Source organism: Diplotaxodon limnothrissa, linkage group LG6, assembly GCF_057381915.1.
Source record: "Diplotaxodon limnothrissa isolate DT_005_m linkage group LG6, D_limnothrissa_male_GT1.1, whole genome shotgun sequence".
NCBI classification, from domain to species: Eukaryota; Metazoa; Chordata; class Actinopteri; order Cichliformes; family Cichlidae; genus Diplotaxodon; species Diplotaxodon limnothrissa.
In genome coordinates this window covers 31,339,845-31,355,520 of record NC_140601.1, presented here as the reverse complement: position 1 = coordinate 31,355,520, position 15,676 = coordinate 31,339,845, and the positions used below count along the sequence as shown (strand labels likewise).

Genomic DNA, 15,676 nt, shown 5'->3' with positions numbered 1-15,676 from the left:
GGCGATATGACCCAAAATTCATATCTCGATATTTTTTTAGCTGGATGGCGATATAAGATATATATCTTGATATTTTTTTAAAGCCATAAAGTAAGAACAAAAAGAGAGTTCTTAGTCAAAGCTGTGTCCCAGATGTCACACAGGCACTTTTATTAACATAAAGCATAGATGTACATGAAAAAAACTACTCAAAAATAAATTATGAGCATTTATTAAAAATAATGCTCCATAAATAAAAATAGTATGTTGTTTTTGTCCATAACAAAAAGCTCACAATTGTGCAGTCAAAATGTAAACTAAAAGACGCTGAGCATAATAACATAGGCAGATTTCACAGCTGCTCTGTTCCCAACTTCTACTGCATGACTGACAGCCTTGAGTTTGAAATCCTCTTTGTAACCATGTCTCTTGTTAACAGGTGACATTTATGGTCCTTATACACACACAATACGGTAATATTACGTTGAAGCACAGTGCGTATTACTACGCGAGGCTCCTCGGTAGCCGCTCCGACAGTCCATCAAGCGGTGCAGCCCCGTAGCTTACCAAAGTCGTACTAAAACATTTTTTGACAGATTGCTGAGCGCCGTGTTCCACATAAAATCAGTTCGCGGTCATCAAGCACAACCAGAATTCATACATAAGGCGCGCTGTCAACTTTTGAGAAAATGAAAGGATTTTAGGCTGTGCAGCCCCTGTGGGCTGCATGGCGTTAGCGTGGTTAGCTTGTTAGCGTGGTTAGCTCGTTAGCACGTTGACGCCATCCAGCCCCACGCACGGAGGAATGCGCAGTAACTCGTTAACGGAGATTTGCCATGTTCATCTTGTCGCTGCCTGGAGGTGAAGCTATGAGGGAGGAGGGGGAGTTGTGTTCAGTGAAGGAGAGGCGAGGCGGAGTAACGTTGCGTAAAGGCAAAAGTGGACGAAAGAGAGGCAAACCTGCGGCTCCACAACTATAATTATAACGTATATATCGATATAAAGGATATGGTCACATCTTATATCTCGTATAAAAATATATTGATATTTTTAAAAAACTCGATATATCGCCCAGCCCTAATTGATAGGGATTTTTTGACCTGCACTTCATCATGTAATCATGTAAAGTGTGTGCCATATTTTTTTCAAGGTTTCCCTCTTTACTTCTCTCCCTGTCCTGCTGTTAAACGCTAAGATAGATCATTAGCTTTAAATGGACTTCAGTCCTCTCATTACATGTCCCATTTACCTTCACTGCATAGCACTCTCCTTTCATAACAAGAAGGGGTGGGAGTGGTGGGGTGGGGGTCATATTTAGGATCTGAAGATTTGGACAAAAATATGATTTCAAAATAAACATTTGTTTAAAAAAAGAGTTGGGAATAGAGACTCTTTCTGTGTTGATATCCACCAGTAATCTAAAAGATCGGCTTATATTGAATACACCTCTGTGCTCCAGCAATTTGTTTCTTTCCCTACCATTTGACAGCTAATGATGGGACGGAGGGACTGGGGGAGGGGTATTATTTGAAGCATGTAATCGCCCCTTTTTTCAGTGCTATTTTTCTTTGACTTCCATTAACCCTTCAGTAGATGCAAAGGGTAGTCTATGCTTTCATATGGCTGCACTGCTGTGTGAAGGGTGATAAATGGTTTCACGTCATGCATGCCATATGTACGTGTTATATATGTGTGTATAAAAATTTGGCAACGTGTGGGTTGCCTTTTATTTTGTGCTTTCAATGCTGTGCTAACATTTGTTAAGTGTATATGTGTTATCGTACGTGAGTAATGTCATTGTGCTGTGTTTGCATACAGAGTTAGATGTATGTGCTAATTGTTTTTAGTATCAGTGTATTGATATTGTACTGTACTAAGGTGACACTGATGATGACAAGGTCACTCAAGCAACACTAATACATTAAGTGTTTCTTAAAAGTGGTCATTTGTTCTCATTTTGTCACGTCTATCATGCTAATTAGATACGGTCTGTTAAAACAGCCCAAATACATTTTTTGTGCTGATATTTTAATATCATATACTGGCATGCTAAGCTTACTTTCTTTTTCCTTTACCTTCATCACAGATGTCATCGTCTTATTCGTCTGCATTGACCCAGTGTTCTCATGCCTCCTTTTCTCAGCACCTTTCTATCCTCACCTAACCTCCAAACTTCCCTATATCACTTCTCAGTTTACTTCAGCTAAGCTAACTCCTTTTAATCTACCTTTCTCCAGCACTCTCTATCTCCCCTGCTCTCTTTTGATCCCTGAGACTATATGGGACCCTATTTCATGTATTACATTTGCTTTTCATCCAACTATTATTTAATAACCAAATGTATATCTATCCCACACTCCTTTAATATTGCTGTCTTTGTTTCAAAACTTTACTTTTTTTCTAGAACACTAACTTTCTTTAGTCCTTAAAGATTTGCTTGAAATTCCCCTAAGAAAAAAAGAGAAAAAAAAATCAATCAAGGGGAACCCCTTGTAGTTTAAAAAAAAAAGAAAGAAAAAATATGTGAAAAAGAGTTATCCATTCATTTGTGGTGATATATATATTCTTCAAAATACAAACCCAATTCCCAAAGGTTATGAAGCTGTGCCAAAGGCAAATAAAATAAAATTTAATAATTTGCTAACTGGATAAAATGATTTATTTACAACAGAAGACAGAAAAAACATCAACTGTTTAAACTGAGACATTTTCATGAAATATATTACTTCATTTTGAATGATCTGTTGGCAATAACATGTTTCAAAAAAGTTGGGATAGGGAAACAAAAAAATATGCAAAACTTAATGGTACTGAAAAGAAACAGCCGGTCATGATTGTGTATAAAAAGAGCATCTTAGAGAAGCAAAGTTTCTCATACTTGAAGATGGGCAGAGGTTCATCAATCTGCAACAAAATGCATCAACAGATTGGAACAATTCAAGAATAATGTGCCTCAATGTAAAATTACAAACACTTTTAATATTTCATCACCTATGGTGCATAATTTCTTAAAAAGACAGACAGAATCTAAAGAAATCTGTATGGGCAAGTTTCAAGCCTGCACTGCATTGCCAACAGGTGGTTGGCCTAGCCTGACAACAATCCAGCTCTTTTACCATAAAGAAATGGTGCATTATGAAAAGAAAAATACAAAAAAGAATACACAGGACTGTTGAGCAGCTAGAATCCTATATCAGAAAAGAATGGGACAATAACCCTTTTCCAATTTGCTGTTGTAATAATCCTTACTTATTCTTTAAGTCAGGGGTGTCCAAACTCCGGCCTTGGCCCGCGGTCCATTTTTAATTGGCCCGCAAGTAATTTTATAAATAGAATAGAATATGGCCCGCACTTCAACTTTTGCTTGAGTGTATTGCACTTCTTAGTTTTAACACCAGGGGGAGCTGCTGTTGATCAAGGCAGTTGCTCCACCAAAAAGGACAATCACAGAAGAAATTTACCCCCAAGTTACTAAACATGGCAGAACCAAAGAAGCGAAAGGTAGAAAGTGAGTGCAGAAAATTTCAGACACGGTGGGAGAGTGAATATTTCTTCAAAGAATTCAAGGGGGAAGTGTGTCTGTTTGATTTGCACTGAAACTGTGGCAATTATGAAAGAGTATAATGTACGACGTCATTATGAAACCAAACATCAGGCCTATGCATTCTACACTAGTGCTGAGCGAGAGCAGAAATTAAAGCAAATTGTAGCTATCCTGCGGGGTCAGCAACAGTATTTTTTTTGTGCTCAAATTATCCAGGAAAAGGCTCCAATAGCCAGCTATGAAGTCGCCCAACTCATTGCAAGACATGGCAAGCCTTTTTCAGATGGAGACCTCATAAAACACGGCCTCGTTAAAGTCACTGAAATAATATGCCCGGAAAAAGTGAAGGACTTCAACAACGTCAGCATGTCCAGAAATCCAGTTGTGCGACGCATTGAAGACTCGTTTTTACTCCATTGCATGTGATGAGAGCACCGATGCCTCAGACACCGCACAGCTGCAAATTTTTTTTGCGGGGAGTGGACGAGAGCACGAGCACTTTAGGTGAGTAAAAAATATATTCCACAGTACCCGTGTGTTAATAAGCATGCATATGCAGGTACACATGCTTCAAATATCAATTATGCGCATCAATTCTGTCACTACCCTGCTTTTGCGCACCACTTTCTTATATCCGTTTTTCTTGTTGACACACAGAGTACACACCGCTGTGCACAGCGCACGCACACGTAGTCAGCTGATGTCATCTGATGCAGATTTGCTCCTTAATCAAGTGACATTTGTCTGGATTTTTGCCACGAGTGGCGATCAGCACCGCAGCTGGATGGCCCGATTTACATACCCAGCGCAGCTGATACTCACCAGAATAATTTACTAAAATTATATGCACTCCTGTTATTAAGTCCAGTTCAGTCTGTTAATGTTGATAATCGTTTCAAACGGACGTTAATAGATGTTTTGCCAAGCCTAATAACTTAAATAACAAACTTGAAATGTACCCGTCCCATTTTCCCCTTTATTGTTTTTTTTCTCTGTACTGTAAATCTTCTGTCTAAGAAGAAATCTGAGGCTGCTGTTCTGAGAATGAGCTAACAAAGCTTTTTATGAATAAATCAATAAAGATCCATTTATGGAAAGCTGTGATGAAGGAAGTTTTGTCTTTAATTATATTCAACGATACAACACATTTGACCACTTTTAAGTGATTTTTCTAACTTTAATATAGTAAAGTACCTAATTTCTAGCCTCTTCTGTCCTCTTTATTGCTCTTCTTGTATCTTTTGACTGTCCTCTTCATCACCCCTACTCGGCCATCTTCACCCACTGTCTATCCTATTTAATGTCTAATCTCAGTGTTTTTCCTTCCAACATCACCTGAAACTCACTTCAGAGGGTGTATGAGAAAAAGATATGCACATAACTACACAGTTAGCTGCTGTGACCCAAACGAATGCAGTGGCAAAGTGACCAACACTCAAGCTTGACACCATTTTAGTTTTCCTTCCATTCAGTTAGTCAATCATTCAGTGTGCTTTGTGTCCTCCAGTGACCGAGCTCTCTTGTCATTTCAGACCTTGCCACTCCCACCTGTCTGTCTTTTCCACCAGTCATCTGACCTGCCCCTTCTCTCCACTCAACTCCATGTACTTCACTGATTAGTCCTTGCAGCATCACCCCCGCTTACCATCTCTCACTTGCCAGATTGTGTCTTTGTGTAAAGTGCAATTGCTTTCTGGCATTGTGTTGTTTTCTTTTTCTCTTCTACCTCGGCTGTGATCCGGATTTCGCTTCTGTCTGAGCACTGTGTTTAGTTTGTCTGTCATTGTCTACATGTAAAGTTAGTTTTTTCTTTTACTAATTTGAATTTTGAATCATGTTCTTGACTCCAACCCAGTTATTATCAGAAGCAGCATTGAACTGGACTAACGTCAGCTATCTTCTGCTGTGTAATTCACCATAGTAAAATCTGTGCATCATGCTAGGAGCAAAACTACGGTCCAAGGTTCAAAAATGTACCTTGTTTCTTTGCTTTAATTTACGTCTATCTCCATTACACCATTTCATATAACACCGAATCTACTGTCACAAAACCAAAACAGAATTTTTTAAGTGAAAACTCTTCAGCATATAATAATACTCTAAGTATTTGCCAAAGTGGTTCAATAGCCATATACTGTACCTAATTAAGGATCGAGCACCATTGACACTTTACCTTAATTGCAGTAAAACTGTAATTGAGTGATATTTAAAAGCTGAACAAGAAACAATTTACGTCATGACTTGCAAGTGACCCTTGTTATATATACTTGTTATAAAGACAACAAACCCTACAGCCTGTTTCATTTTGGTTTGATTTGTTTGTTTTGTTGTTTGGTTTTGTGGTTCCAGCTTATACAAACTAAAATTGACTATTTAGCAGTGAGATGAGAAGAACGAGCTGGGGAAAAAAGCCCTAACAAGTCCCAACAAGTCAAAATAAAATAACATTTCAAAAGGTATTTACATATTAATATAATCATTCAGTTAAGGTTAACAAAACCTTTTTTCATTTAGATTCAAATTTCATCATCACCATCCTCATCATCACCATCAGTATCATCTTTTGAAATTCTATGCAATAATAAACGCTGCTGATATACCCTGCACATGTATATACCTGTATATACCACACATGTATATACCTATACATGTGTTCAGTGCTTGTTTCAAAGAAACAGTCCATTCACTGCCTTGTTCACTGGCTCCCAAAGGGCCTTTGTTTCCTCTGTAAGCCCTGACAAACTATCAGTCAACAGCATACATCATTCTGCTGTATACTACTTAAAATCATGTGCATGCTGTACAGCAGGACTGGCTAACTAAAACACCCACTTAAGTTTTTACTTAAAACCACATTTTCACTAAATTGTTATTTGTGGTGTTACTATCTTAGAAATTATTCACAAGAACATAGACTTCATGAATAATAAAGCACAACTAAAATATTAACAAGGGAAACTTGTTAAGTGGACCAATGTACCAGTCTCCCTGTCTGACACACACACCCATACAAATCCATGCTCACAAAATTATTTAGACTACTTACTTTAGGTCCTGGGAAGGTTCTGCTCTTACATGTGACGTCTCTACAGAATGACTGAACACTACTCCTTCATTTCCTGCCGAGAGAATGAGAACGAATTACAAAAAGGAAAGCAACCACTGAACTCTTGAGTTATAAACTTAGCAGACATTTCAAATGCACGCCAGGGTGCTGAGGTATTCTGTGTCAGAAACACAATTTCCTTCAAAAACAAGGTACCACTGGGTTGTCACTGTTAAGAAGTATGTGTCCTTTGTGCTGAAAATCAGAGTTGATTTAATGTTTAAAACACTTTAACCACAGGCATCATATTTCTCTCTTATTAACAAAGCAATTTAAAGTATTTAATTATATCTCAACCATCTTTTTTCTCTGTTTTCAGTATTTTTCTGTTCCTGCATGTTAATAACAATAATAACCATATGGCATTACTTTCCTCCAAAATCAAAATTTCCTGATGCAAAATACATTCAAGCATGCAACTGATGTGCATGCTTTTTCCTTGTAAGAAAAGTCTGGCTCTGATATAATGCAATGTTTAACCCCCCGTGTGCAGTAGCCACCTTTGCAGCTGTGAACAGATGCTCATTTTTGGCTCTTGCTGAGACCACAGACAGCATGTTGGAATATCAGCACTGCTGCGGATTTAATACTGCATGAGGCTATCTTTCCCATTGGCAGGCACACAGATAAGAAACTGCATAGTCTGAGCTGTTTGATACTGAAGCAGCATATGCCAAGTTTAATTCTAGAAGATTCAAGGAGGTCCCGTAGGTAGGATGAGAACCTACATCTCCAAAAAGCTGCAACTGAACCCCCACAGGAGCTAAACTTGGAAGTTATTGTGTACTGTTGTATTTTTCAGTTAAATCTCACTTTCTGTGGTTCATTCCAGGGAACACTGAACTATGCCTATGAACTGCCAAGTAAATGAAACAACAGGTAAAATGGCAGATAAGGGCAAACCTTGCTTTGTGTTCTCCTGTTTGACTGTCTGCCTCTATGATGTTCATAACTTAGTCAACCATGCCACAGCTTCTGGCTGATATTACTTTTCCATATTATTGCTACTCTGTCTTTTCTACTATTGTTCTGCTCTCATGAAAACTTTATGAGCTTGTTTGATGACACTTGTTCTTGAACACAACAATCCTTGAACTATTTTTAAAGCGGATAAACTGAAATCAACTTTTCATACCGGGTTTACAGTTTCAGACGCGTCAACTGAGGATAAGCTCGGTATCACTCCAAACTTGCTGCCATGGTATTGGCTTGCATTGGCTGATTCATTATCTATTTACACCTTGTTACTGCAAAGGGCAGCGATATGTGGAAATATGATCTATCTTCATTAGAAAAATACATCAATCTATAAATCTAAAATTTAAACAGTAGCACAGCATAACCCGGCAGACCTCAGTGCCTGAGCTGAATGAATGATGTGCCCATATTTGTATTCTTTTTGCTATCTACGCTCTTTTCGTTCACCTCCTTCAAACAGCAAATGACAGCAACAGTGACCTATAGACCTCGATCTCCTCACCCTCCCCTTGTTCTTCTGCACCCTTATTCCTTCAGAGTGCCTCTAATGAACAAATTACCCAGGTTAGTGTGTGTACGTGTGCTAAGGTGTGCGTAGTTTGTTTGAATTTGTGGTTTCGTAGCAATATACACTCAAAAACTTTTGGGTGTACATGTTGTATTACATACAAATTTTAAGTGTACAGGTGAACAGACATGAGTGGACTCATAATCTTCTGTCAGCTTCCATTTGATTTTCTCACTTCCAATGATCGAGAGAACACAAATGAATAAATGAGAAAAAGACAAATAGATGATGCAGAGTGAGAGTATTTTCCCCTCTCACTTTTTCCATTTTTTAATTTGAGCTAACTACTTTCCCCCCAGTGATGCTTACATGCCATGTCACATATTTCTCATCCATCTGCCTCGTTACCCCTTCTGTCCGTGTCATTATTTTAATTATATATATATATATATATTTATATATATATATATATATATATATATATATATATATATATATATTTTTTTTTTTTTTTTTTAACTGTATGGCACTGGCCTCTTTCTCAACTCTGCTAAAGCTGCTCTGCTTGCTGACCCGTAACTTGTTTGGCTGCACTCATCAACAGCACTCTGTTTAACTGCTTATTCTGTGTCTGTATGTGTGTATATTCCTGTACCCTTGTTACTCAACATGAATAAGTTTGAATTCGCTGTCCACTACTGAAAATAAGCATGAAAAAAATAAAAGAAATAAGTTCCTTATGAATTCAGCCACATGTATTCATTCAAATTGTACACTTTACCTTTAGTATGTTATAGAAGGTGGGGAGAAGGTGCAGCGATGTCAATGTCTGTTTTATGCTTTTGTGTAACCCTACCTGTGACTTTGAGTTTCTCAGTACCGATGGTGATCTCTTCTTCATCTGCAGAGAACAGAACTCTCTCTCCATCAGCATTCCTCACCTCAAACCTCTGACACTGAGCCTCCACCATTTCTGAACCTGAGACAGTGGGAAAAACAGAATGTGTCATAAAAGCACATAAACCTTAGCATCTGGTATCGTTCTGCATATATCTAAAGCACCTGATAGAACCGTTAGTTTAGCTTGAGCAGCCAAAGTGATTTGAGCTTTAAACCAGAAAATCTCCAAGTTTTGTCTTGCGAATAGCAAGTCTATGTTCCCGATTGTGACTCAAGAGTTGGGAGTTCGCCTTGTAATCGGAAGGTTGCTGGTTCGAGGCCCGGCTTGCACAGTCTCGGTCGTTGTGTCCTTGGGCAAGACACTTCACCCATTGCCTACTGGTGGTGGTCAGAGGGCCCGGTGGCACCAGTGTCCGGCAGCCTTGCCTTTGTCAGTGCGCCCCAGGGTGGCTGTGGCTACAATGTAGCTTGCCATCACCAGTGTGTGAATGGGTGGATGACTGGTTGTGTAAAGTGCTTTGGGGTCCTTAGGGACTAGAAAAGTGCTATACAAATATAGGCCATTTACAACGCTTTTCTACAATATGAATAGCCACATCTTGATTAGAGGTCTTCTTGTGCATAAGAGAGAAAGGATTTAAATTCTCTTTTCACATTGGGAAAGGAGCGACGGTGAAAACTCAGTGGAGTGAAATCTGGGGAGCGAAAATAAAACAACCCGCAGCAGGCTTGGAATGTTAAATGCAATGTCAGTGCAGGCTAGTGGGTAGTGGGTAGGAGGGACATTATGCTTGGGAACGGTGCAACGAAACCGTGACTAGTGTGAGTACAGCCTAATCCAATCCAGGCTGCTATGTTTTCACAGCAGAGACCTGTATTACTAGCTCACCTCCACCTTGATTAAGCACATCTGTGTGTGTGTGTTTGTGTGGGTAGGGGATTGGAACAGTGAACATGTGCTGTGAGACTCACAAGAAGAAAACTCTGGTGTGTCCCATTTCACTGTAGGCATGTTATGCATTAAAGTTTCAAGTGAGTCGTTGAAGAGTGACCTCTCCTTCCTTTTTTTCTGTTTCCCTGTGTGTTTGCTGCTTTCTTCTTCAGGTGCCGTGGTGTTAAAGCAGAATTTAGTTTTCTCAAGGCTGAAGTGCTCTGCCAGCCCAATCCATGGGTTGGCTTGGAAAGGATTTCCATGAAGTGACACTTCAAATCTGTAAACACTTTACTCCCCTCTGTAGTTTACTGACTGTAAACTACAGACTTTAAGACTGTACAGCGTACCAAAATAATGACGACACTATTCACCTGAGAGCATAGTCAGATTCATTTCACTAATTTTATGCACAAAAATGAACTTAAAGCTAAAATCGGGACTAAAGTTAAACACTTCTTATTTCTCTTCATATTCAATATAGAAGTTATATGAAATGTGAGTCGAGACATACACGTGACTCTTTGCTCAGTCTAGCTTCAGTTTACCGTCTTAATAACTACCTCTAATATTTCATCAGTGTCCAAAATGTGTGTACCCATGCGCGATTTTCTGTATAGATGCACATATTCTCCACTCCTATTTATCCTTTTAGGACCCAGCTGTGAAGTGGCATGCATGTTTCCATTTATATAGACTTTGAATCATTTAAAAGCATTTACTCATCAATGTGCTGACTTGATGTAATGTAACAAAGAAGGTGGGCTGCATATACTATGCTGCCCGGACAAAGATGATTTCTAATCTTGGACCTTAGTGGTAACATTTCACAATTAAAAAAAAAAGGCAGTGTTCCTAATAATGAGGAAACAACAGCATAAATAAATAAATAAAAGCTACTTAAAAAGTTGATTAAGTAGTGGCTTTTTAATAGAAATGTAAAACGTTGACAATTAATTACTAGGTAATTATTCAGGTGATTTTGTGATTTGGCCTGTGATTGGATGGCTTTCCATCCTTGCTGAATCTATAAAGAGGTCTCTCTCCATTTCATTCTATCCCTTTTCTTCACTCTCTAGGCTGCCCGGCTATTTTGTGTCAATTAGAAAGTCAGAGTGCCTTGTCAGTCATAATCAAACGTTATTAGCACCTATCAATCTGGGATTAAGCTCTATTTCTCGTCTCATTCTGACTGCCTTTATCCTGTCCAGCTCTATCTCCTTAAACCCTCTCACTCCTCCAGTGACTGTGTGAAAAAGCAATTGAGATTTGTGTTGTCAAAAGCTCACGCTAAAGTGAGGTGTGTATGAGTGTGTTACAAATATATGCAAAGACGTAGCAGATAGAAGGGAAGTTGGCAGTTAGAGGTGGGAGACGTATGCTGAGAGAGGAATCAAAGGAAGAAAAAGGAGGGTTTATGTTTGAGACGGAAAGATGAATAGAAAATGAAGTTTAAATTGGAGATGTGCTGTGCTAGTTGCTGTCTCAGGCATCTAGCTAGTTCTCTTTGGCTCTTCAGCTCTTGCTCTATAATACATCTTGTAGTGCAGATTTCCAGTATGGGCGCAGGTCAGCATATTTCCAGAGATTTGTGTTTTTTTCACAGAAATTGCTCTTCTTGTCTTCTCAGTAGGGGTGAATAAAGGATTCTAAAATTGCAGGAGATGGAAAAGTTTAGTGGCCAAACTTAGTGAAAAGGAAATAAAAGGAACCTGCTGATGCTCCTGACAGACTTTAGTAGTGCAGTGGCACCAGCAAAGACAATATCGAGCTATAATTGAAGTTACATAAAGTCTATTTACAGGTGAAAACAGCAATTGACAAATAGCCAGTGTTACAGTTTCATTCAAGATCTCAAAAAGGCAGTTTGCATGGAAGAGGAAATTCAGGAAATTGGACTTTGCATGAAAACTGTGGTTGTGATAAACTGCTGTATATATATGACTGCATCAAAGTACGAAACATTTTCGGACAGTGTTGAGATGACAGGATTGCAGAGTTTGCCGGAAGAGTTGTGTTTAAGTGAAACAATAAATGCACCCAATGACATTAATGCTCACTTCAAAACTAATAGGAAATGGAAAAAAATATGTATAGTCAACTTAAAGCTCTGAGGCAACAACATGATGAGACAAAGTAACCAGAGGTTATTAAATTCAAATGATCGCTTAGAGGACTGACAGAGATTGGCAGGTATAGCTTGCAGAAACACCTCTCCTGAGTTGATGTATTTTATGCAAATGAAAAGTGATGTGGTGTACACTGTTCCAAAAAATAGTAATGTAAAATTATTTTACTGTGTATTTTACAGATGTGTACTGTTTTTCTAGAATATCATTACATTTACATAAGTGGACTGTGATCTGACACGTCAAATGTAAAATAACATAACATCACTGTAAATGTAATACTTACTTTTAACTGTTATCTTGAATGTTGTGTTTACGCCGTGGTGCAGCGTCACTGACAGTTGTTGTTTTGTAGAGAGAGTGCTGTACCATGAGTGACTTCTGTTGTGCTGTTGTTGAACCTTGAGGCATATTGTTGCACTGGCAAGTGTTTTATTAAGGAGCTCCCCCTACCAGCTTGGGGTTAAATAACAAGCTCAATCTCTCTCTGTGAGCTTCTATGTTAAGACTTCTCTGCATGCCACAGTGTAAAACATTGCACGGACACGCTGTGCTAATTATGTATTTTGAAAAAGAAATGTAGAGGTAGGAATTGCAATTAATATAAATAACATGACGCTAAGCATCGGCCAATGAATGTGAACTAACAACAAGGTCGCGGGTAACGCTGCGACCGTAGGAAAAAACCCCTAATATGAAGGTATTTTACTGTGCATTTTACAGTGATGTTCTGTTCTTCTAGAATATCATTAAAGTTATGTAAATAGACTTTGACTTCACATTTTGAATGTAAATTAACGTTAAATCACTGTAATGTAATAAAACATAATTGTCATGATTATTAAATGTATCTGTCTGTACATATGCATATTTAGATTGTTAAAATACATTCACAAATGTATCATGATTTCACAAATATCTGTCCGTTATTTGAAAGATTGAACTGTTGAATTCAAATGTAATGCTATGGAAAAGTATATAACATGAGCCCTATAAGCTTGTGTTACATCACATAAGTATTATTATCATTGCTACTTAGGCCGTTCGTGGCTCAAGAGTTGGCAGTTCGCCTTGTGATCAGAAGATTGCCGGTTCGCGCCCCGGCTCGGACACTCTCCGTCGTTGTGTCTGTGGTCAAGACTCTTCGCCTACTAGTGATAGCCAAAGGGGCCGATGGTGCGATATGGCTCCCTCACCTCTGTCCCAGGGCATGCAATCAATTATTATTTAAACCAACTGTTAACGGTGTATTTCTGTACATTTACGTATTATGATTCATATTTCCACATTCAGTGACCTTGTTTATAGGTAATTTCATTGTTTGATCGCGTAAAAATGTTCCTAATTTAATGTCTAAAAGCACTTGGAAAAGGCAGAATCCCATGTCAAATTAGCGCAACAAACTCTATTTTCATTACTGAAAATAACCATATTTTTATGGGACAGTTATTTTCTGTTATTTTACGGTCTTTTTTTTGGCGCCCCAGCTGCCGGAATATTACCGTTTATTAAGATGGGTTTTTTTCCTATTTATAGATGGTTTCATTGTTTAATCACATTAACATGTTCCTGATTTAATGTTTAGCAGCACTTGAAAAAGGCGAGATCCCCTGTCAAATTAGCGCAACTAATTGTATTTTCATTACTGGAAATAACCGTATTTTTATGGGACAGTTATTTTCTGTTATTTCACGGTCGTATTTTGGCACCCCAGCTGCCGGAATATTACCGTTGTTTTAGGATTTTTTTTTAACAGTGTAGCTAAATAATATGGCAGATGTATTGTGTGTTCAGGGTAACTTTTTTCTGCTGCAAAATGTAGTGATTATGGCTTTAATAGATGTGATAGTCGATAACACTAGACTGTGAAATGAAAGAAAAGTAGTCTCTTTTAAAATGCATTGTTAGTGGCTGTTAGGACTAACATAAAAAGCATAAAAAAGCACAGTATGCATCTCCTTCATTTCTAATAATTTCTAAACACTTTGAAATGACATGAGCTTTTTGCATTAACCTGCTAGGGTATAACCCAATGGTGTTATTTTAGGTTCCTTTCATGTTGTGCTTGTTTTTTGCATTAACCTGCTAGGGTATAACCCAATGGTGTTATTTTAGGTTCCTTTCATGTTGTGCTTGTTTTTTCAAACATGTTTCTAAGCCTTTGGGTAACAAACAAAATTATCAAGTGAAGAAATATTTAGTTACAAACAACCTAGGGAGTACTTTTATAACTAGCTGATATTTGTTCATCTTGTTAGTGATCCCCAGTTAGAAAATGTTAAATCTGTGTAAATGAAGTGCATTTGAACAATTAATTTGCTCCTGCAAATGTCTCTCCCACTGATAACACTAAAGTAATTCTGCTGTCACCAATAACAGCACGACTCCTCGTTAGGCAGACATATTAATTGATGCACTGATTTAAATAATCACTTCCTGACAGAATCTCCTCTGTTGTCACAAGTGCCTCCCTCAGCAGGATCCTTCAGCAATAATAATGCTTTAAGAATACCTCACTGATGAAAAGAGGTGCTACAGATGAAATAATGGGGAAAAAAGCAGCAGCGCGTGTGTGATGAGTGTGCTCCTGAGTCATATCTGACTTGTGAAAAGACATTAATGTTAAGAAGCATGGTGAATGATTACGCCACAGACTGCTGTGTGTTACGTATACAGCAGCAAAGAAGAAATAACAAATAATAACAAGAATTAAAAAATGAAGAGAAAATAGAGAATATTGGTATTTAGCAGCCAAAAAGGTGATTCAAAAACATTGTACCGAGCAAGGGGATAATTAAGATAGTTCTGTTATTCTATTATTTATGTTATTATGATTTTGGTCAACCTACTCCCACAGACATGAAAAAAACAAAACCTTAAGGCGGCAGTGGCTACCAGATGGTTTAAGTCTGAAACTGATGTGAATCATATGCTATGACCTTTGCAGTCAACATCTCTTAACCCAACTGAACACCTATGGGAGATTTTGAGCATGCAAATGCCATTTGATTCAAATCCCCACTACCTACCAGGAATATGACTCCGCTGCACTATAGCTCATTCTTATTGTCACATAGATATTTCCATTTTTTTTTTTCACTATAACTGTCAGTTCAGTGTCTGTCTTTGAAGTCCCGGTTTGTGTTTAAAAAAAAAAAACTTTAATAAATGTTCCACGTAGTAAAATTTTGAATTCCCAATTTGTATTCAGCTATTAATGAATGGGGCACATTAAAGAGGTACCTGTGTAACTTTTTTACTACTGCACATAATAGCATTGAGGCCATAATAAAGTTATATGGATTTGCTCTCCTGGATTTTTAATTCAAGCCTTTAAATTAGAGCTTCTAGCAATGAAGTGATATGGTGCAAGAAGAAACTCTAAAAGGCCCGAGGCATAGGTACAAAGAAGAGTATGGCATAGCCAAGCAAACACTGCATGCATGGTTAATTTTCCCAAGCAGGTCAAGATGAATGTTTAATTAAAATCTCTTTTAATGCACTTTTTCATCATGCCATCCTTCCTCCACATCTTTCTTTACTTTGTCCTTCACTGATATTATTCACAATGTAGAATGACTTGAGTCAGATAAGCAGCTTT

At 38.1% G+C, this 15,676-nt stretch overlaps 1 protein-coding gene across 1 annotated transcript in view; it reads right to left on the bottom strand.

Annotated features, from left to right (window-relative positions):
- Positions 1-15,676, bottom strand: part of LOC146630856 (zeta-sarcoglycan-like) — a 183,135-nt gene that overhangs the window by 65,530 nt on the left and 101,929 nt on the right. Inside the window, exons 4-5 of the mRNA XM_085354997.1 lie at positions 8,972-9,094; positions 6,570-6,642 (exon numbers count right to left, since the gene is read on the bottom strand). Coding sequence (XP_085211123.1) covers positions 6,570-6,642; positions 8,972-9,094 — 196 coding nt within the window. The remainder of the gene's footprint in view (positions 1-6,569; positions 6,643-8,971; positions 9,095-15,676) is intronic.